Source organism: Salminus brasiliensis, chromosome 4 (genome assembly GCF_030463535.1).
Source record: "Salminus brasiliensis chromosome 4, fSalBra1.hap2, whole genome shotgun sequence".
In the NCBI taxonomy this organism is placed as follows: Eukaryota; Metazoa; Chordata; class Actinopteri; order Characiformes; family Bryconidae; genus Salminus; species Salminus brasiliensis.
Genome location: NC_132881.1, coordinates 37,052,678 through 37,074,946, shown reverse-complemented (window position 1 = coordinate 37,074,946; position 22,269 = coordinate 37,052,678). Strand labels below are relative to the sequence as shown.

Genomic DNA, 22,269 nt, shown 5'->3' with positions numbered 1-22,269 from the left:
CTAAGAAAGGAAAAAATGCAAATAACGTTGGCTGGGGATTTTCAATGCTGTAGGGAATAAGGACTCTGTTACAGTGTTAAGCTGTTAAGTCTTAAAACTTTCAATGAAATAAGACAGAAATACAGCATGTGTTCTACATAACCTCTCTCTACAAATGCATACACACACACACACACATACACACACATGTGAACATGAACACAGGCAAGCAGGCACTCCCACACACACTCACACAAGCTTTCACTTGACAACTCAAGGCAAATTAAAGAGCCTAGCAAATTAATAATAATTACTCCTAACCGACATCATCCCACCTGAGTTAAAACTGAGGATGTGTGGATTGCTGCAAAAGGCAAAGTTTATTCAGGGAGACACAGCAGGGAGAAATAATTCTGTTTCCCAGTAGAAACTCTCATGAACACTCTCAGCGGAGTGCTGTTGGGCAAAAAAGAGCATTTAACAGCAGAAGCACTAGACCTACATTTTGTAAAGCATCCTAAAACAGGTTTTCCTCACAGATATAAATAAATACATATCAATTCAACAACTCCACGGCTGCATTTACAGATCTGAGAATGTGGCCCCAGGCCAGACTTTGCATAACAGTTCTCAAGGTAAGACAGAATATTACACAAAGATTATAACATCCATACAACGACCTGACATCTATTCACAATTTTCTTTGTGTGTAACTATAACTGTAAACACAAGTGTAAATTTTAAAGGGTTCTAGTATGGTTGCATTTTGGAACTGTCATAAGGGGGTTAGTTGGACCATCAGACCTAGTTACACAATAAAATGAAGGAGGGTGCACTTGGAGTAAGTGGGGGTGCATATATCGGCACAGAGCATGTTATGCAGGACGGCACCAAAAAGGTTTTTCACACTTCATGCCAACGCAAAATAACCCATAACAGAGTGTCATTAATGTTACTGTTGTTATTTAAAGTGGAGGTATGTAGATTTTGATTGACAGCTTGGATGGTGTCCATGAGGTTATTCCTACTTGTTTTACATCATTTTGGTTTTATTTAGTTAGTCAGATCAATCCACAGTTCCCCGATAAAAGCAGTCTTTTTCATCTCCCAAACGTCTCTCTGTTTAACAGCACTGCCAATATTTTCTCCAAAATTTTCTCCAAATTAACCAAGTTATCAATTTTATATATAATTTAATTTTCAATAAAACCTTACTCTATTTAATTACCAAACATTATCACTTTTATTTTCAACCCTCTACGGCATTTATCAAATCAGTCAGATGTCACTAGATTTGCTTTGATTAAAGTTGCTGCATGTGATAAAGTATTTATTGAGGGGAGACATGAAGCAAGCTCAGATGACTTATATAAATAAGGAATAAAAGACATCCAAGAAGCAAATTGCTAATTATGAAAGAAGTCCAAGCTGTAAACAGATGGGCAAAATGGGCAAAAGTTCTATTAGCACTTACAAGGTACATTAGGACACAGGTCTAAGGGCAGGTTTGGGGATAATTATGGGGCAGGAGCTCTAAGAGGGGGTCCCGTGACAAAAAAAAAAAAAAAAAAAAAAAAAAAACAGATTCATTTGCTCTGAACATTCTGAACATCTAATATTTCTCATTTTGAGTTTAATATAAGGATATTATAGCTATTTAACATTACATTACATTTTAGGTCCTTGGCATTTATAAAGCAATAATATCTGCAACAGTCTAATGTTAGCAAGTATAATCATATGATCTACTCATGTCTTTTGGTTAGATGATAATGGTCCAAAAATAACTCTTTAGTACAAATGACACAGCACTGGCTATGTAATGCAAGTTTTTGGACCCCCCTCAGTACAAAGCCTGTGGAGTATTATGCTGCTATGTCAGCGGAGATAGGCTCAACTGATTCACAGGCCAAACACTTTGTGATTATATCTAGCAAAGAACAAAATCTTCAGCATTTTACTCTCATGCACTAAAACAGATGGGCAGAGGCCTGTCCAAGTCAACAACTGGCTTCTGCAGAGTGGAGCAGCTGGAGTAGAGGGTTTAGACATGTTTGAATGTTTGTTCAAGTCTGCTCTAACAATTGTCTCTAATGTACCACCTCCTTATGTGTACAGTCAAGCTACATAACTCACCAACCCACAGCTACAATCAGGATGTTATGGAAAGGAATGTAGCTATGCAGTGACTACAGAAAACGAGATATGGCTATAGAACTGATTAATGTCCATATGTGGTACATTTTCACGTATCTACAAGCAAATTAATTAGACTAAGTTTTCATCATATTATTAATAACACAGGCCAAAAAGACGTCTTATCATGTCTCCATGTCTTATCGTGGTAAGTCCTTGACATTTTGTTTTGACTATGTACTCACATCTTGTCAGCTATTTACTTAGGCTGGGCAAAGTATGTTTGGGCCAAACCATACTTGAAGAATAACAACAACAGTGGGGAAAATGAAATAACTGTGGTGCAGGTCATCAGAGCCATGGGAATGTTTTTGTTCAGCGAGTGAGGATGAGAGGACGTGTGAAGAAAGCAGCAGAGCTCACATTACTCACATTTCTGCTCCACATCTTTTTACTCTCCTGCCCCCCACATGTCATCTCCATGCACCTGTCCTTCAAAAGCTATTATACAAATGGACTGCGCCAGAGCAGGGTGTTACGTAGGGGAGAAGTGCTCATTGGAAACAGCACTAATTTCAGTACTGCTGCATTGAACACCGTCACAGTGAAAGCTTTTAAGAGGCATATTCACTTGCAGTGTTACTGCACCCTGGCATCACAAAGGATCTGTAATAAATAATATGAAGAAAGTGCAATGTGTAGAAAAAACATGAGGGTTCTTATAGAGGAGCTTAATGCTGTAACTGCATCCAGAACTATTAATATAACCCCACCCACAACCATGGCCATAACGTCGCCAACAAGTGTAACCATAACTTCACACATAGCTTCCAGAGCCCTTCACGTTACTGTGACCATATCTCACCCCATAATTATGACCATAACTCCATCTACATAACTCCAGCTACAGCCATGAATTAACCCACTTACAGCCATGACATAACCCTGCCCTCAGTTGTCACCGTAACCCCGCTAACAGCCAAGACCACAACGCCATTAACAAACAGAAGATATGATCATAACCCTACCTACTGGCACAATAACTCCATCAACCCCTACCCATAACCATCATTCATAACCATCATTCAACAATCATGACCCAACCCAGTCATCATTATATCACCTATAGGCACAAGCTCAACCCCTACCCACACCCTTGTCATCTTAACATTACTCACAGCCACCATAGCCCTAGCTGTAACCAACTCAACACTGCTCATGGTCACCATAATCCTACCAACAGCTCCCTTAACACTGCTCACAACCTCCATAGCCGACCCACAGCCACCATAACCCTGCTCACAGCCACCATAACACAACCCACGGTCATCATAGCCCTACCCACAGCCACCATAACCCCATTCACAGTCATCATTATACCACCCACGACCATCATAACACCAAGAAGATTCTACGCATCTGCTGCTATCATCCTGCCAACTCCCACCCTCTCTATCCCTCTCCCTTTCCCTTCTCTCTGTAACATTATAGCCCGGATTAGTCGATTATGATCTACAGAGAAACCACAGTGTTTTTACATCACTTCAAACACACAGCATGCTAAAGCAAACTTACACCACAGTCAGTCCTGCTGCAACAGCAATAACAACACCACCTAAAGTCCCAAACGCAGCCTTCAGTTAAAGGCCGGGCAAGCACAGTCAAAGCGAAGAAGTCAGCTGACCGTTCAGTCAGTCATTTTTCTCAAGTAAATCAAATAATTACAAATACATACATAATCACATAGATGATAAATGAGACCAATCAGACTGACTCTCCTCTTTTTCCACTGTGAAACTGTACTGGAACCAAATGTGTTGAGATCACTTCAGCAGTTCTTCATCTGTGACCCTCTCCCATTCGTCCCCTCCACCACTCTCTATCTGTATCTGTATCTCTCTCTCCCTCTCTCTCCGCCTCCAGGCGAAGCAATGCAATCTCCTCTCCCCTCTTTGATTATGGAGTGCATGACACGATCTCAGCCATTCCCATCTCACATACTGACAGCTCGGCTAGCTGCGCCATTTACCACTAAGTGGCTTCCCTGTCCCATCCCACAACCATTTTCATGGCTAACTCTCATTAGGTGGTTTCGGGGGGTGTAGGGGGGCAGGCGGCATACTGGGGGGCTAATCTCAGTGCCCAGATTAAATTTCACCTTTGATAGTCCGGTGCATCGCTCATTCAGCCTGTGGGGATTATCCGCCGAAAGGAGCGGGATTTCAGTTCAGACGTGACATCACAAACCTCGTCTCCACACACATTAGCATGTGGAAGATGGAGTCACAGGGAAATATACATGCATGTCACTGAAAAGCATAGCTCACATAAAACCAAGTGGAAAACATAAGAGGATGAGCCCAGTCTGCCTAATGTTCTGTACTGTGCAAAGAGGACCCTTTCTACAAGTAATGTTTTTTTGTTTAATCTTTTACAGCTAATTTCCATTTTACAGTCCCCAGCATCTCACAGCATAGAGGGGTCGATATGAATATGAAACTTTGACAAAGGCAAAATTTGTGCACTACCTACGTCTGTATTCACACAAAATATTTATTCTATGATTCATTTTGTAAGTTCAAACGATTCCCAAACCAGAAACACTCTTTATTTATTAACTTTTCAGCAATTTGTACTACAGCTGCTCTTCTGTGGGGTCGGACCAGGCTAGCTAACCTTCGCTCCCCATGCACATCAATAAGCCTTGGGCATGCATGACCCTGCTGCCGGTTCACCAGTTGTTCTTCCTTGGTTTGTACTAAACACTGCATATCAGAAACATCCCACAAGACCTGCCGTTTTGAAAATGCTCTGACCCAGTCATCTAGGCATCATCCCACCATCTCTCAGGATGTATTGAAGATGCATGCAGCTTATTCTCTGTGCTGGCACCAAAGTGGTGGAACGAACTTCCCCTGAGTGCTGGGATAATTTGCTATCTTCCAACATCAACTGAACACCCACCTCTTTTGAGAGCACTTAATGAAGCACTTGTTTTGTTCTTCTCCACAGGTTTTGCGTAGTTTAGTAATCTCTATATCCGGGTTTTAGAAATTGTGTATTGGAGCATTAGGGTTATTGTGTGGTTCATTTCTGGCAGTGTCAGCTCAAAAGTATCTTGAATTCAGGGTCTATCAACACTAGCCTTGGAATTTCTGAGTGAATGATTAAGCACTTTTGTAAGTCACTCTGGAAGAAGAGCGTCTGCTAAATGCCAGAAATGTAAATGGAAATGTAGCCATCGCAATTTGGCAGTTGTCAGAGTTGTTCAGATTCTTATGCTTGCCCATTTTTCCTGCTTCCAACACCATAAACTTCTGGAGCTGACTGCTCACTTGCTGCCTAATATGTGTATCCCACCCCTGGACAGATGCCACCGGAACCAGATAATCAATGTTATGCACTTCACTTAATATCACCTCAGTAGTTTTAAAGCTATGTTCCAGACTGCAACAAAAGCTGAAGCAACAAAAGATGATCTGTTCGTTTTTGTGATTGTAATGCTCAGTTGCTGTGGGCAGAGTCAGACTGTCCGATGGCAGGGTCAGCCTGTGTTCACACTGCAGCCTAATGCAGAGAGAACTGTCTGACCCAAACAACCACTATTAACTCACTGCATATCCTCCCCGCTCCCTGAACATGCTATTTTACTCACTCTGTCAGAGAGAGAGAGAGAGAGAGAGACCATGAGAGATACACAGTACACAGTACAGACAGGCACCCAGAGTAAGGAGAGGAACATCAGACAGACCAACAGACAGACAGACTGACAAATACACACACAGTCCAATGCAAGCCACTGACAACAGTTTACACACTGTACAAAATCTACAGAAGCCATGCCCTTCAACAACCAAACAAAACAATACAGTAATGACTGCTGCCTACTCTGCACACTGCACACAAGGCCCTCACCCAGAGGAAACATTAGGGCTGAGACTGACTCACACACACTGACTTCCTCTCATCTCAAATGAAAGAACAAAGACCACGGCCCCAGCGAGGCTAGTGTGTGTGGGGACCGATCATGATGCTACTGAGGAGCGCTGGGTGAAGGAGAATTCAGAACTCTACAATACAAATACAAAGAAAACAGCTAAAACCTGCAGCCAGATGGGCAAAATGCCAACATACAACGAACAAGTGAAATATTAAAATTCTGCAGAGCAACAGAAGCAGTTAGAGAGTTCATCACAGACGCTGGGGGCTGCCACCCTTCATTTAGCCTTATCACACTACTCAAGTGACAAGGGACTCATTTTCCCAGAATCCTTATCTGTCAGAGGAGAAAGTGGAGGGCAACGTCACATCAATATCACTGCTCTAATTACAAGCGGATGTTCTGCAAGCCATGTATCATCACACCAATGCAATGTCTCATCAGGAACACAGAAGAGTACAGGCTACAGAAAAATATACTGAAGGCTTTCTGAAGGCCAGTCTGTGGAAATCCACTCTTGTTGATGTCAACAGGGCTACAGGCTAAAGGTCAGGGCTGAAATCCTCAGTTGCAGTAATAAGTGACCTGTGTTTCAGCTGGACACACATATTATAAACCATATTCAGGGATGGGAGAATTACTTTAATAGGGTGTTCTGGGACAGACTGCAGATTATCAAAAAACTGAATCTGTAGCCTAATCCTCAGATTACTGTTTGAAATAATCTGATTATTTTCTGTAAATTCTGGATCATTTGCCTGTTTAAAGTTGTCTAATTACATAAAGACAAGCTAAACAAATTCAGCAAATTTCATCTTTAAACAAACTAACAAAAAAAACAGAACCTGTCCTTTATTACAAAACAAAATGATATACAGGCATGTGAAAAAGTTAGAACACCCCATTAAAAAGAAATGTAAACATATGTACATCTGACCCTCATTTGAACATGCATCTGAAGAAATGTCTTTTCAAATTTGTGAAAAATCATTTGTGAAATATAGTTAATAGAAATATGTTTTTCTTGTGAGTTAAAAGTTAGGACACCCTTGTAGTCAGGTGTGTCACAACAGCTGCAAATGATTAGAAAATTATTAGAGAGGATTTTGGAGGAGCCCGTCTTATTTATATTTATTTATACAATAGACTCTGCTCTCTCTACATATGCATTTAATGTGATGCTGGCTGGCATGGTTGTCTGCTAGCTGATGGCGCTGTCCTCTGTCCTCAACACGCTGAGTGTGTTGGTTGCCCAGTGACGTTGGGCATGTGACAGTCCTCACCCTCCCAGTGTCAGGTGTCAAGCATATGATAGGGGAGAATACTAATGAGTGGAAAATATAGTAAAATAAAAAAATAATAAATAAGGAAAAAGGCCTAACATTTTAAGAATAGTTAAGATTAGTACAATGCTTATCTCTCTAGTTTAGATAACTTACTACAATTATAATTGTAAACAATATGCACACCAAACACCAAAGAATCCTAAAGTGCTATTTTGTTGCTCACAAAAAATGCAAAGAGTGTCATTAACAGGCTACTTTCCACTTTAGACAAGCATGCGTAGCAACCCTCTTATCCTGAAGCACAGTTTAAATATCTGTAGCCCAGTTTAAGATGCCTGAGATACACGTCACAAGTGACAAAGCAGAGCATGAATAATCTGTTTGACACTTGTTAAAAGTCCTGGTTACTGGGACCCAACTGTCCAGTCAGCTTGGCTGTTGCTATGCCAGCCACAGAAACAACTAAAGGTTACAAAAGCAATTTTATGGGGGGGGGGGGCTTATATCTGAGCAGTTCACGTTTTTTGTATTCTGATTGCATCACTATTTACAGTTTAGCACAGATATGTACTTCCAACCTTAATCAGGTAATCTGTCCAACATATCTGTCAAAACATTCCTAAAGAACATCCCTGCTGTGCAGCCTACTTAGCTAGTTAGCACTCAACTCTACATCCATGATGTTTCCATCAATTTTTTCAACTGTGTGTTTAGCACTTAGTGAATACTACATACTATGTAGTCAAAGGCAGCTGAATTTAGGTATGTTGGTAAAAGCTGGGAAACAGCAGCTGTCTTTCTTTAACAGGCTGCACTTTAACATACAAGTACACTGTACAGCAGTGTGTGGGTCGTGTGCAGCATCCTGAAAGGCCAGTTAAAACTTTAACAGAATAACAAGCTCGCTCCCTCTTCACACCTGCTTTTTTCTTGCTCAAAACTGCCACCAACTGCCACATACACACATACACTATATAGTCATGGTTAAAGTGCAAGAAAATTGATTAAGAAAATACAATAAATAAGTACCAAGAATTTCATCCATGAGCTCGTTCAAATTCATCACAAGAATTAAGCTTAATGGTTAAATAAGCCAAACCAGGTATTGGATGACAACTACAGTTACTACTAAGCCAAAAGAGAGAGGTTTGGAAATGGTTAAACAAGTGAATAGAATCACATACAAAAACTAATATCAGTTTTTGAATAAATTAAGGTTTATTGTCCAATTAAACAAAATTTTAAATATATTTGTGTTAAGTCACAAAAACGTCTACACAGTACTGTATAAGGAAAAACATATAATATAGATTTACATCTCTGTACTAATGAGCAGCTCTTCCCACTCTTGCCTGTCACTCTGGTGTAATAATTTGTTTGGGCAGGTAACAGTGGTGGTAGGCACAGTTTTAGCACGACAATGTGATACTTTAACTGCAGGTGTTGTTTTTTTAATGAAAAAATAAAACTTTTCACTTTATTTAGCAAATGCTCTTATCCAAATCAAGACAACAAAAGTATAACCCATAGTCACTGCCATAATATTTAGTCATCACTATAACTGACTGCAATATAAAATATACCTACTCTCTCATAACATTTTAACATACAATCATAATCGCCACACAGTGATACAGAGTCATTACTATGGGTGTAGGAAAATATGGATATATCAAAGCATCACAATATTAGTTTTGCAACATTCAAAAAGACAGTGTTGCTTAATTAATTATTTAATTAATAGTTTATATGTACAGATTGTTGGTAGACAGTGGTTCATTTTGGGTTGTGTTTAAACCCTGACCAGTAGATCGCAGTATTGTACTCTGTCTTCAGATCTCACTGTTCTGACTGCATAAAAAGTAGACTTCTCTATCACTCAGATTTTGTGCATATGATGTTGTGTTTTTCATTATACTTTTCCTAAACCTTTCCTAAATGTTACAATACATTGCCTTTCTTACACTATCACCAAGTTCTTGCCGATACACAGCTGCAGTCACCAGAGTAAAGCACAATCCCACCACTATAACATACAATCATCACTGTAACATACAATCACAACACTAAAACACACAATTGGAATCACTGCACAATAATAAACAGTAATCTGTGTAACCAACACACTTACCACACTATAACAGTCATTACTGTAACACACAATCCCACCACTACAACATACAGTCATTACTGTAAAATACAATCACAACACTAAAACACACAATCAGAATTACCATACAATGCAATAGTCACCTGTGTAGCAGGCACAATTACCATACAATAACAGTCATTACTGTAACACACAAGCACATTACTATAACATACAGTCATCACTGTAACATACAATCACAACACTATGACACACAATTGGAATCACTGCACAATAATATACAGTAATATGTGTAACAGACACAATTACCACACTATAACATAGTCATTACTGTAACACAAAAGCACACCACTATAACATAAAGTCATCAATGTAACACACAATTACAACACTATAACATCAGTGTAGCACACAGAGACACATAACACATCTCTACCATAGCTTCTATAATCATCAAACACACCTAACCCCATCATCATGACACTGTAACATCGATTCAGCACTGCACTATTACACACAGTCAACAGTGCATCAAAACCATTCAGCAATGGAGGCAGGTAACAGCTCAGTGGCTAACCAGAAGGAGAAAATGATTCTACCTGTTAAACCAGAAGGAGCCATTAGATGAGTGATATTGCGGCAAGAAAAGTACCTGGGTGTAAAAAGAAAGGGGCTTCTGATTTTATAAAAGACTGCTGCACAAAATCTAGCAGTAACTTTGTAAAGCAATGTTTGTTTGCATCCACCAGATTGATGACACCTGCAACTGTTTTCCTTGTTAAAAGATAACAGTAAGTGCATAGATATAGTCATAAAATAGTCTCTCTGACTCTCCCTGTCTCCAACACACACACAAACCCTCACTCACACATAATTACTTTAGGAAGAGGCCTCAGTACATTAATATGTAAGCTACTTAGCAGACGTGCATCAGTTATTTAAATAACAATAGGTTAAAGCAGAGCAATTTGTATGATAAAAGCAGAGTAAATCATTTCCAATACAATACTTCTAATATGGCCATGTACTGACTACAGCAGCACAAATTGTGTATGTGTGTGTGTGTACCTGGTGATGATTCAAATTAATGACAGACAGACGAGTCAGAACTCATTATTCAGTGGGAAAACTATCTGCATCATAAGACGGATTATTGCTATACTGCTATCTTTAGTGAGCAGTGACAAATATAAAAAAGCTGGGCCCACATTAACGGCAGCGTCCACTGAGCTCAAATTAGTGCGAGCTAATGATTTGACCTATCCTCCAAACAGTTCTGGGAGAAAACCATGACAATAATTCTGCTCTATTTACTGGATGCATAAATATGTGGCAATGTGGAACCAAAAAAACAACAACAGCAAAAAACCCTGACAAATTCAAAAACAAGAAGATAAAAAGAATATGGAGAATTTGTACCACATAATTAATCCAGGACCCTTGCTCTAGCTTTACTATGCCACTGGATTCAGCTATAGCACTGCATTATGCCCAGAAAAAAAAATGACTTTTTGTGGCGCTGTCAAATAGTGAGGACAGCATGAGGGTCCTTATCTGATATTGTTCTCAGGGAACACCCACTCTCAAACTAACACATTCCACACTCCAGCTGAGACACAGAGAGAGAGCAAGTGAGAGAGAGCCTGTGGGTCAGAGGTATTAAACATTAAGTGATTCAGGGATCACCTTGGTGAGCTTTAATTAGGCCCTTATGCTCTTCATTATCCCCTGCCTGATGCCAACATAAACAAACTAACACACTAATGTGCTGCAGTACAGTGGCTGCATGACTAACATTGTATTATCAACTATTGTGTATGTACACGCTTCAGTTAGGGTGTTAGTGCTAGTTACACCACAGCACCAGACGAATCTGCAACAATGCACATGCTTGTACAGTAAAGCTTGTACTAATACTTAAGTATGCCTGCAGAAACAACTGATCTATCCACGATTTGGCCTCAAATGTGCTCTTTTGTGGCAACTGGCGGCAGGCTGGACAAGTTTTAGTTAGCTACAACAATAAGGTTCACACAGAAGCCTAATGCCAGGCATGGGCTAGAGGCATTTAAAGCCACCTCATTGAGCTTGAGCATTGCGCTGTAGAGCAGTGGAACAGTGTTCTTTGGAATGATGGTGCTTTATCTAAAACTTCTGGTATGAGTTGGGGTGTTTAGGATGATGCGGGGTGTGGTGGTGACCATTCGACATCCTGACCTCATTGCCATCAAATTCTCACAGCAATGCTCCAAAATCGAGTAGAAAGCCTTCCCTGTACAGTAGAGACAGTTACTGCAACAGAAGCTAGATAAACTCTTTGTAATAGCCTTGATTTCAGAAGAAACAATGAATCAGAAGATCCCAATACATTTGTCCATATAGTGTATGAAATAAATAGTCTAAACCCTGACTCACAAACCCCAATGTACTCATCAATCATTAACTGGGAAGACATGACAATATGTATAATGGGTATTTCTTTCCATCAGCTCTTGTGCACCCATAACCACCTATGCGGACAAGCCTTGAGAACATATCATTTGTAACACAGCAGCAAGGCTCTTTACTTTTAATGCATATTCTATTATTAGACTCTGGCCATTTTCCACCAAGTTGCTTTTTGAAACAAGGGCCAGCAACAGCTAACATGTGTCCTCATTTTACTGCCCCTGTGTGTGGTCTATTTCCAAGTGCCAATCAGAACACAACTGACAATTTGCCAACAGGCTATTGCTAGATGCGTTTCATATAGTTAAATAGTAACTAGCTATAGCCTGGCTATCCCTGATGGTCAAGATACAATTTGTCAATTGTGTTGATATATATATATATATATATATATATATATATATATATATATGTGTGTGTGTGTGTGTGTATGTGTGTGTTAGTGTGCATGTATATATGAATGGAATGGGTGTTTAGAGTTGAACAGTGACCAAAAAATGTACAGCACGTCATTGGAAAGTGAGAAAGACAGGCTATAGGATTAACTAATACACTCCTAAAAATTATGGTGCCACAAAATGATATTTGAGCGATGCCATAGAAGAAAAACTAAAAACCTCATATAGAGCTGTGAGTGCAAGAAACCTTTAAATCAGTAAAGAACATTTGCATCTACTTCTTCCAACCTAGCACTCTAACTTCTGAAAAGAATGTGTGAAACTGCTGATAATTTACATGTCTATGTATTTCCCTGAGCAAAAATGCAATTTTTCCAAAGGAACAATTATTACTGCATGATAGCCCAGGCTTTTTACTGAGACATCATTGTGCTTTCATTCAAAATTTATATGGTTGTATACTCTTTACTGCTTTAGCCACTTTCTGTAGCTTGCCACTCTGCTACACGCTCAACATACACTTCCAAAGTACCAAGCATGGCCCTGGCTTTTAAAGGCAACAGGCGGAATGACTGGGACTTTCCATGCCGAACCATGTTCCTCTAAAAGCACAATGCTTGCATTCTTTTCTGAAGACAAGCGCAGGAAACAAATAAGCAGGCATTAGAGACAATGTGAAGTGAGGCCTTGTCATGGTGATGGAGAGAGACGCTGCTCCAGGAGCACTAGAGTAGGGTGACTCAGCCCTCTCTCTCACTCCCTCTCTCTCTCGCTTTCTCTTCTCCCCGGCAGCAGCCTGGCTTTAGACCTGGCTTACTGGAGCTGTCCGTGGTGCTGAAAGGCTGCCACACTGAAGATACTAAGCACTAAAGTGGTGTTCTAAAATTAGAGCACTATAAAGTTTAAAACCTTCCCTTAAGCCGAAGCGTACCCTAATCCAAAAAGTGTGCTAAAATGGTATTTACGCACCAGAAAAGGAAACTCAGTTAAATGATGCATGTGAGATTTTACATTCGATTGGCTGGGGGGAACAGAGGCTTTTTATCTCTCGATGTTTCTACATGGACTTGCTGGTTATAAAAGGAAAGTCAAAAATATTACAGATGGGCTCATACACAATACAACAGCGTGTGACTCATCAGCTATGAATAAGAAGGCCTTGAGAACAACACAAACTCCTTGGTAACCCAAGTACATTTGATAACCCAAATAAAGATACCAAAAAAGGCTTCTTCAGAGCAATGCCATAGAGTAGTGGTCCCCAAACTTGGTCCTGGAGGCTCCCTGTCCACCACATGTCAGTGCTTCCCCTGCTTTTATCACACCTGACCCCAAATGATTAACCCAATTACCAAAGTCATGAGTTAAAGCGGGTGTGTCAAAACACATGTGCAGGGCATTGGGCCTACAGGACACGGGTTGAAGACTACTCCCACAGAGAAAGACCAACCAGTGGATGGTTTAGAGAATCACATCTCCAAATGAGATGTGTAAGTGTGAAGAGCCTTTTTAAAATTGCAAGAACTTCCCTAGAAGGTACAGTCTGTATACTGATTAAAGGATTTTCCCATAATTGTACATCCAAGCCAGGAACCTCTTAGAAACCTTTTTAAGTGTGTACGACCACCTTGAGCTGAATCACAGCTGTCAAATCCAGTTTGCTGTCACCTATAAACACTGCACAGTCACATCTGATAACATTTGCCAATACATCCTGCCTCCAATGGAATCTTAAAATCAATAAGCTATTTCCTATCACTAGTGACCAGCAGATGGTGGGGGTGGGGTGCCTAGTGTGTGTGTGTGGCTTTCGCCTTATGTGTGGGTGGGGTTACATTCAAGGTGAAGGACTCAGCTGAATGTGCATTAGCCACCATGAGATCAGCCTCCAGTCCTGACCATCAGCAAAACGAAGACATGCTGTCCTTATCCACCTCCACATATACGGACACACACACACACAAAACCCTACTGGGACCTGGTGCTGGAGAGAGCTCCTATTTACCCGTCTCTTACACCACCAGTGTAAGGAATTGTGTATGTGCGTGTGTGTGTGTGTGTGTTTAAATTAGACTTATGGTAAGAGGCATAATAACACTTGTCCTAGTGAACAACAGGCCTGAGACACGCATGTGGTGATGGTAAGGTTTACACTTAAAGAATACTCTTAAAGGCACTAAAAGGGTTCTAAAACGTCGTAGACTCGGGGGTCTCCAATTTTGGTCCTGCACTGTTGAAAGTATAGGAACTGAGGAACTGCTGGAGATTCTTCAGTGTGAAACTGAGGAGGAATCTCCTAAAGTGCTTTGAGGAACCTTCAAGGAATCTTTTTCTTCTAAAAACCTTTCCTTGAAGGTTCCTCACAAGATTCCTCAAGGGTCTTATACTTTTTTAGTGTGGAGGTTCACTGTCCACCACGTGTTAGTGCTTTCCCTGCTTCTATCACACCTGACCAAACTGATTAACCCATTAGCAAAGTATTTACTGAGTCAAAGAAGGTAAAAATGGGGCAAAGTGAGGCAAACAAAACAATATGCAGGGCAGTGGGTCTCCAGGGGCAGCGTTAGGGAATCACTGCCAGGAATCACATTTGGAGAAAGACGTTTTAGTGGATGTCTCTTTATCCTCTTAAACTCCTAGGAATCACCGGTAGTTCCTATCTAATTTCCCTGCTTAGGAACAACTCAGCCAGTTTGCATGGCTCTGCATGTAGTAACTGATAAGCAATTCTTAGGATGTAACAAAAGTCAGGAGCATAAGGGGTTAAAGTTTGTGAATGCGTGTGTTAATGTGACGAGCATGTTTACAGCATTAAAAACCGCCATGTAATGTAATGGCTGTATCCTGAATAATACGTTTATCTAGAACTGTACATCCAATTCAGGAAACACTTAGAAAGCTAATTCTAAGAGTTTGAGACCACCCTGAGCAAATCCAGCAGCAGTCACATCCAGCTCTTTGGTGTGCAGGTCAGTAATAGTCCAGGACCAGGGTTGGGAACCACCAACAAATTTGGAGAAAGACCTTTAACCGGATGGCTCTTTAAATGTTGTCTATTATGAACCCTCTGTCAATCTGTTTGAAGTCCTTATCATTCAACAGCTTTAGAAAAGGGTTCCCTGAGCAAGGAAGAACAATGATGACTGATATAATTTATAACATGGTATAACAAACAGAATATGGGCTATTATCCGCCATCACCCCCCCTCCAAAAAAAGCAGAATTAATTAAATGAAGACTCTGATTCGAAGAGGGCGTCTTGAATGTTAAATGGCCTCTAGAAATCTCCCACAAGCCAGCACAGTTTGACACTCTGAGCCAAAGACATTACTTTCAAGAGGACGCACTGCTTTATTGAGCTAAAGAGAAGAATACACCAACGGAGTGCCTGCAAGCCGAGCACAGGAAAAGCCCCCATAAAGAGACGTTCAGATGGTGGTGGTGCGATGAGCTCGAGCAACAGGTTCAGCAGCCCGTTCCCGGACCCAAACTCGCCAAATCCAAATACGGACGCTCGAAAAGGAGGAAAATAACGTGATGTCACAAATCCCTTTAAAGGGCTCTCTTTTTTCTCGGGCACTGCGCAGAGGAAGGACTGCGGGTGTGGTGACTGCATTAGCAAACGCACTATCCTGCACACACACACACGCGCGCGCGCACACACACACACGAAGGAATAAAGGGCACCATCCTCTCACTACAATAATCGCCGCTCCCGTCGGCAAGCTCCCTCAAATTCATCAAGCTGCTGCCACTTTCATTTACCAAATCTGCGCGCGCGCGCACACACACACACACACACACACACGAACCGTTCCCCCAACACTGTATATGAAAGCCGCACGTCCTGCCAGAGCCCCAAGCAATGAAAAGCTGGTATCTGCCCTCTGTATGCACACACACACACACACACATACAGGCGCGCGCGTCCAGCATCGCCCCCAACTCCAGTCCCTCCAAAGCCTTCCTGTCAGCCGCGTTCGTGCCCACGACAAAACCCCTCGCCAACCCCCCCATATACCCCCCCTCACCCCCCGCCCAAACCAAGCGCGCGTGTATGTACCGGTACGCGTGCAGCAGCAGCAAGCATTAACTGTGAGGACCCGCGTGCAATAGAGCCTCACCTCCCAGTCTATGGAGTCCCAGTCGTCGGTGAACATCCGGAGGGCTCGGTGGTCGCCCGGCGGCGGACGAGGCGCAGCGGCACTACGGGGCGACCGGGGCGCGCGCTGCCATGGCGCGCTCGCGCACGACTCCTCATCAAAGCCGTCGCCGCCGCTCGAGACAGTGCCGCGCGCAGTCCCGCGAGTCCGAGCGGAGAGTGGAGGGAGGCATTGGATGGAGCGAGGAAGAGGAGTAGGAGGAGGAGGAGAATGAGGAGGAGGAAGAGGAGAGCTGCTGCTGTTGCTGCTCTTAAAATCCCGTTAACGATCCGCTGCGTGCTCGCTCGCGACCCACTGTGAATTTGGGCTCTCCAGTGAAACGTAAAAAAAAGAAAAAGAGCGAGAGAGAGAGAGAGGGGGGGGGCGGTGTAGGGGGTATGGGGTGCGGGGGGGCATGAACGAATTGCGTATGGCTGCAAGCAAACGCACGCGCGCGCTTCGCTTCGCTTCTTTAACGAGATGCAGCTGTGCATAGCTTTGCCTCGCGCTTAGCGAATGAGCGAGCATTAAACGCTTATGACATGCTTATAGAGATCACGTGACAGGGCTCTCTTAAGAGAGGGGTGTTTAAACGCGCGAGACCACGAGCTAACCACTAACCAGCAGCATAAGTGAGGATAAGGTGGAGGAGAGATGGAGCGAGCGTTAAACAGACACGCGCACACTCACCATGAGCACGGCGAAGTTGTTGTGGTGGGTGCAGTGGATGGTGGTGGTGTTGCCCGCGGTGGCCGTTATGTGGCAGCCCTCTGCCCTCCAGCCCCCGTGACCGTCCAGCAGGTCGAAGTCCCAGTAGGCTGCGGTGGGGTCAGCGCCCAGCACCCAGTGCCGGAGGGCGATGGTCACGGGCTGGACGGCGGTCTTCGAGCTGCACCCATCTACAGGAGGAACACGCTGCATCAGGACCAGCCAAGCGGAAACAGCTCAAAGTGCTGAAGTGCTACACTGGTGTGTTGTGATAGCACGTTAACACACACACACACACACACACACACACACGCGGACACACATGCTCACATACAAAAAGATCAACATGCCACACACATACAAACACACGTCTCTACATGGCGGTGGGGGGGAGAGGGTGGTCTTGTATCCTTCGGCTCCCCTCAGCCTTGTTTTCCCGTCAATGTCAATGACGGAGAGACGGACGATTAAAGGTGTGGCTTCATTCATCAGTTAAAGAGCACTAGGAGCACGAGCTGTGCGCTGGCCTTCATGTGCACATGCTGCACAAGTACTTCATACACACGCACACACACACGCACACACACACACTATTCTCATACATCATGGAGATATTGCGTCATTTAAAGCTGCATTTAGATGATGCAACATGTAGAAACGAAACTACTGTTTAATATCTTCATTTACATTCTGTCCCATGATGGTCCTCTATTTCCAGAGGAAACACGCGCACGCACTCACACGACCTCCCCCCAGAAAGGTTAGCTAGGTAGCAGAGCTAACGCAGCCAGAGTGGCGTATTAACTCACCCCTCTCTTACCTAATTTGATGAAAGCAACTGGTGTGGCGACGCTCCTGCGCTTGCCGTCGTCCGCGAGCTTCGACGAGTCGCCCGTGCACGGGAAGAGTTTGCCATTGCGGAAGACGATGAGCTGCAGCTTGCAGGTGGAGTTGTCCGCAGCTCGCGGGGCGGCCAGCGGCAGGTGGATGGACGCGACGGCCACTGCGTCCTGGATTTAGCAAAGGAAGAAAAAAAAAGAAACGCGCTGAAGGAGGTGTCTGACAGCGGCGCGCGCGACACCGAGCGCATGCACAGCTCGTGTGACACTGACTGACTGACTGGCACTGGATGGATGGCTGGCTGGCTGGCTGGCTGACTGTCCCGGGCTCTCCTCGTGCGCTCCGGGGTGCCCCCCCTCCCCCTTCTCCTGCCCGCGTGCCCTTCTCCTCCTGCTCCTGAGTGAGTGTGTGAGGTCCGCGTTATCGGTCACGGATCACCGCAGTAACGGCCCTGGTGAGCGCGCGGCTGGTCTCGAGCAGCGCGCGCACATCTGCGCTGGTTTAAAGAGCCAAGCCGCCTGACCGCGGCTTTACGGACCCAGAGCACGTCCACAGCCAAGCGGGGGCGAGCATTTAAAGCAAAACTCTGCGCACAAGAAGTTTGGGTTTCCTAAAACATCCCCCACACCCCCTATGCCCACACAAACACACACAAACACACACATTACTTTCTGTAGTGCGTCAGAAGCAGTGAATGAAGGGGTTACAGCTTGCTTGTGTTACGCCTCAACAAACTTGTGAATTTATAGAAGACAAGTGTGACTCAGATGTAAAATACGAGCAGCTGTGAAGCGCCTGTGTCTACTCTTTTTCCAGCCAATATGGTGTTGGTGCTCATTCTCAGATCTGGCCTGCCTTTCTGTTCCTCAGTGTGCTACAAATACCTGCATGTAATTTCCATGGTAATTAATACAGTAACCTGTTTTACAGTAAATCTACTTTTTTTTGGCAGTAATAGGGTTAATGTAATGTATTTTATTAACATAGAAATAATATACAGATTCTAATAAAGCATGGGGTTACACTTTGTATTGACTATATACACTGTAAAATACACAGTCATATCAGAATATTATGAACACATAAACACACAATAGTGAGCCACCCTTGGCTCGAATGACACTAGCCGGACATCATGACATTGATCATATTAGGTGCCCCTCTGGCATCAGTGGCCTGTTGGGCACCACTGTTATGCCACTGGGTGGCACTCAATGTGTGAGAAGTCATTCTCGATACACCTTCACTACAGCAGCTCTAGAACATCCAACAAAGTTAACGGTTTCCGAGATGCTGCCACCCTCATCCTGGTACCCTTTATTCATGCCTTTGTGAACATGAGGACTTAGCATCTCGGAAACCACTAACATGCTGGGACGTTCTAAAGCTGTTCTTATGTTAATGTTTATGTTCTGTTGGACGTGTTTCTGTGACAAGCTATGATGTGCAAGAATTTTAATGAACTACACTTTCCAAATCCAATTAACTACACTTTCCATTATTTTCCACTTTGTCCTGATTGAGGATGCAAAGGTTAGGATTTAAAACAAATGTGCCCGCTCATCACCAAAAGTGCTTTTGCAAACTTCCAGTATCAAAGAATAGCCCAACCAGTTTGTACAGAAATCCCTGTAGTTACTGAATAATACAAGGTGTGTGTAAAAGCCTTGCTGCATTGAAGTGTTCAGGGTTCTTAATTTAACCATTCAGTGGTTCAACTCAGAGAACCTTTTGGTTCTGTGGCTGGTTAAATGGTTCTTCTTTATGATGGCAAATATGTGTATGGTTCTGCAAGGAATCCTTCACTCCTAGCACTGCTTCCACCATTGTTACAAGCCAAAGAAGCTTATTTCCAATCCTATATAAAGCCCATTCTGCACAAATCTTTAACTAAACAAAAATGCAGATTCACAGGTTTCCTGCAGGCTAGTCACAACTGTAGTCACAACTGTAGAAAACCAGTTGCAGTTCATTCAGAGGTTTTGGTCGCAACAGAAGCAATCTAAGTGTCAACAACATGCTGAAGTCAGCACTCTACAGGGCTCTGAGGGAAGTGTGTGTGCGTGAGGAGGGCAGTGGAGTGTTTCATTCAGAAAGCTGGGCAGTGCTTTAGTCACTGTTATTCCATATCAAAGATCTCTCTGACTCATAGCTACAGCAGAGAGCTGATTCAGTGTGGGGATGCTAGAGGAGGGCACTGTTACATTGCTAAACAACTCCAGCTTTTCTCATTAAACTTAGCCCAGTTCAAGGAAACTACAATTATTAATGAAACTCTTTCCTGTCTTTTGCAGAATGTACGGTCCATGACTGCATCCTTATTCACCGCTTGATTGGTATGCCAGTACTTATAGAAATTCACTGTGGTTATTTATTGAGTGAGATCAGAGACTAATAGTGATAATCTTACCAAAACAAAGCAAATATGATCCTATTTGCTATTATAAAGCTGTGAGCCACTATAAGAAAAATGCAGAGATAATAATGCCTATAATAACTGTGATAAATGGGGCTAGATTACTGCTATGACCCTCAATAATCATAACCAAAGTTCCCATTGTATTCCTGCCCACTGCATTGTGCTGGAATCACTGTTATAACAGGGGAAGAACATGGTGCTAAGTCTCTGTTTTTATGACATCGGGTGAAGATGAGACCATGGTCTTTTATATGCTGCCTTTGTTGGCTATTATGTTGTCACTGACTCACACTTGAGAAGTCACTGATTTTCACCTACTGAGTTGTGGCAGTGTGCACGTATGTGTGAGTGTATATGTGTGACTGAGTAAGAAAGGGCAGAGTACATGTTCATGTCTACACAAGCAGTCAAAGGTCTGCTGGAAAAGCATCCCAGGTGGCTCCTCATGAAGCTTCTTGGGAGAATGCCAACAAAAGTGTGCAAAAGCTCATTGCTGTCATATCATCAGTTTCATAGGCCCTAAAATAGAACCCTGTGGGACTCCACAGGACAGGTTAAAACACATCAATAAAACAAATCATTCACAATGGTTTCCATTAATATTAAACACCAAATAATACATCTATGGTTCAAGGGATTAAAGCACACTTTACCTGGAATACTTTAGCACTTCATACTGAATTCTTCAGTACACAAAGCTCTTCTAAGAGTAGGTGTCTACATTTTTGACCTTTGACTGGTACTGTCAGATTTGTTGTTTAATGTTTTAATGACACATACAAAAGGCATAAGCTAGCGTAACATTTGCTCTTACCTTACAGCAACTCAGCAAATATGATTTATTCAAAGCTTGTCCTGCTGGCCTCAGGTACAAGCTACTGCACAATATTTTTATTAATCTGAGTGCTGCTGTCTCAATAGGTCATAGTCAGAGGAAGACTGAGTTGGGCAGAAGATTAGCCGGACTTGACTTCAAGAAGGGGGTCAAATGGGGGCTGTAGTTGAAAATCTGGTCTCCGCCTCAGAGCCCACAGTTTGGATATTCCGAGCACTGGCACAATATCCATTTGAAGACCATACTGTGTTGTCAGATTTGACAGAACTCTTCTCTGTCTCTGTGAAGAGAGTTTGAAGTTACCCATTCTAGACAAGAACTGATGAGGCTTGACTTATATATCGTGACTGTCCAAAATAAAAATCCAAAGCAACAACAAAAATAGTAACTTTACAGTAGAAGGCAAAAACAATCCAAACTTGTGTAAAGAGTTTTTATTCCAAATAATTGGAATGAATAATTGATCCATCATGAAAGATGTTAGGGTTGCACCGATATGGGAATTGCGGAACCATATTGCACCTGTCTCTGTTCCTTTGTTTTCACTCTCTATGCATTTACTTCATGGTTTATGTTTCTATTCTAGTCTCCACCGCTGCCCCTCCTGTGCCCTATTCACTATCCCCTACATGCAAAAATCCAGGTCACTATATAGAGTGCTATCATAGGAAACAGAATTCGACAAGGTAGTGAACGATTGTTATATGTGTGTGCCCAAAGGGCGTTGCATAACAAGCTGAACACGAATCTTTAAACCAAACAATGCAATGAATTATGTGTATTTTACGTCAATTTAGTGTACATGGTTTGCTCACTATATATCACAGTATTATATTACGATTAAGAAAATATTGCGCACCTGAGCAGTACAACAGTCCAGGTGGTTTTGATGACTTTTGTCAATAATTTAGTTCTATAGTTCAGACCAGAGGAGAATGGGTCCCCTTGTCAGTCTTTTTTTTGTGAGGTTTCTTCCACTTCCACTGACACTGTTGCCGTTGGCTTGCTCACGGGGGGCCTTAGATTAG

At 42.6% G+C, this 22,269-nt stretch overlaps 1 protein-coding gene across 1 annotated transcript in view; it reads right to left on the bottom strand.

Moving 5' to 3' along the window:
* adgra1b (adhesion G protein-coupled receptor A1b) overlaps nucleotides 1-22,269 on the bottom strand; it is a 175,864-nt gene that overhangs the window by 38,276 nt on the left and 115,319 nt on the right. Inside the window, exons 13-14 of the mRNA XM_072678275.1 lie at nucleotides 17,968-18,157; nucleotides 17,130-17,338 (exon numbers count right to left, since the gene is read on the bottom strand). Coding sequence (XP_072534376.1) covers nucleotides 17,130-17,338; nucleotides 17,968-18,157 — 399 coding nt within the window. The remainder of the gene's footprint in view (nucleotides 1-17,129; nucleotides 17,339-17,967; nucleotides 18,158-22,269) is intronic.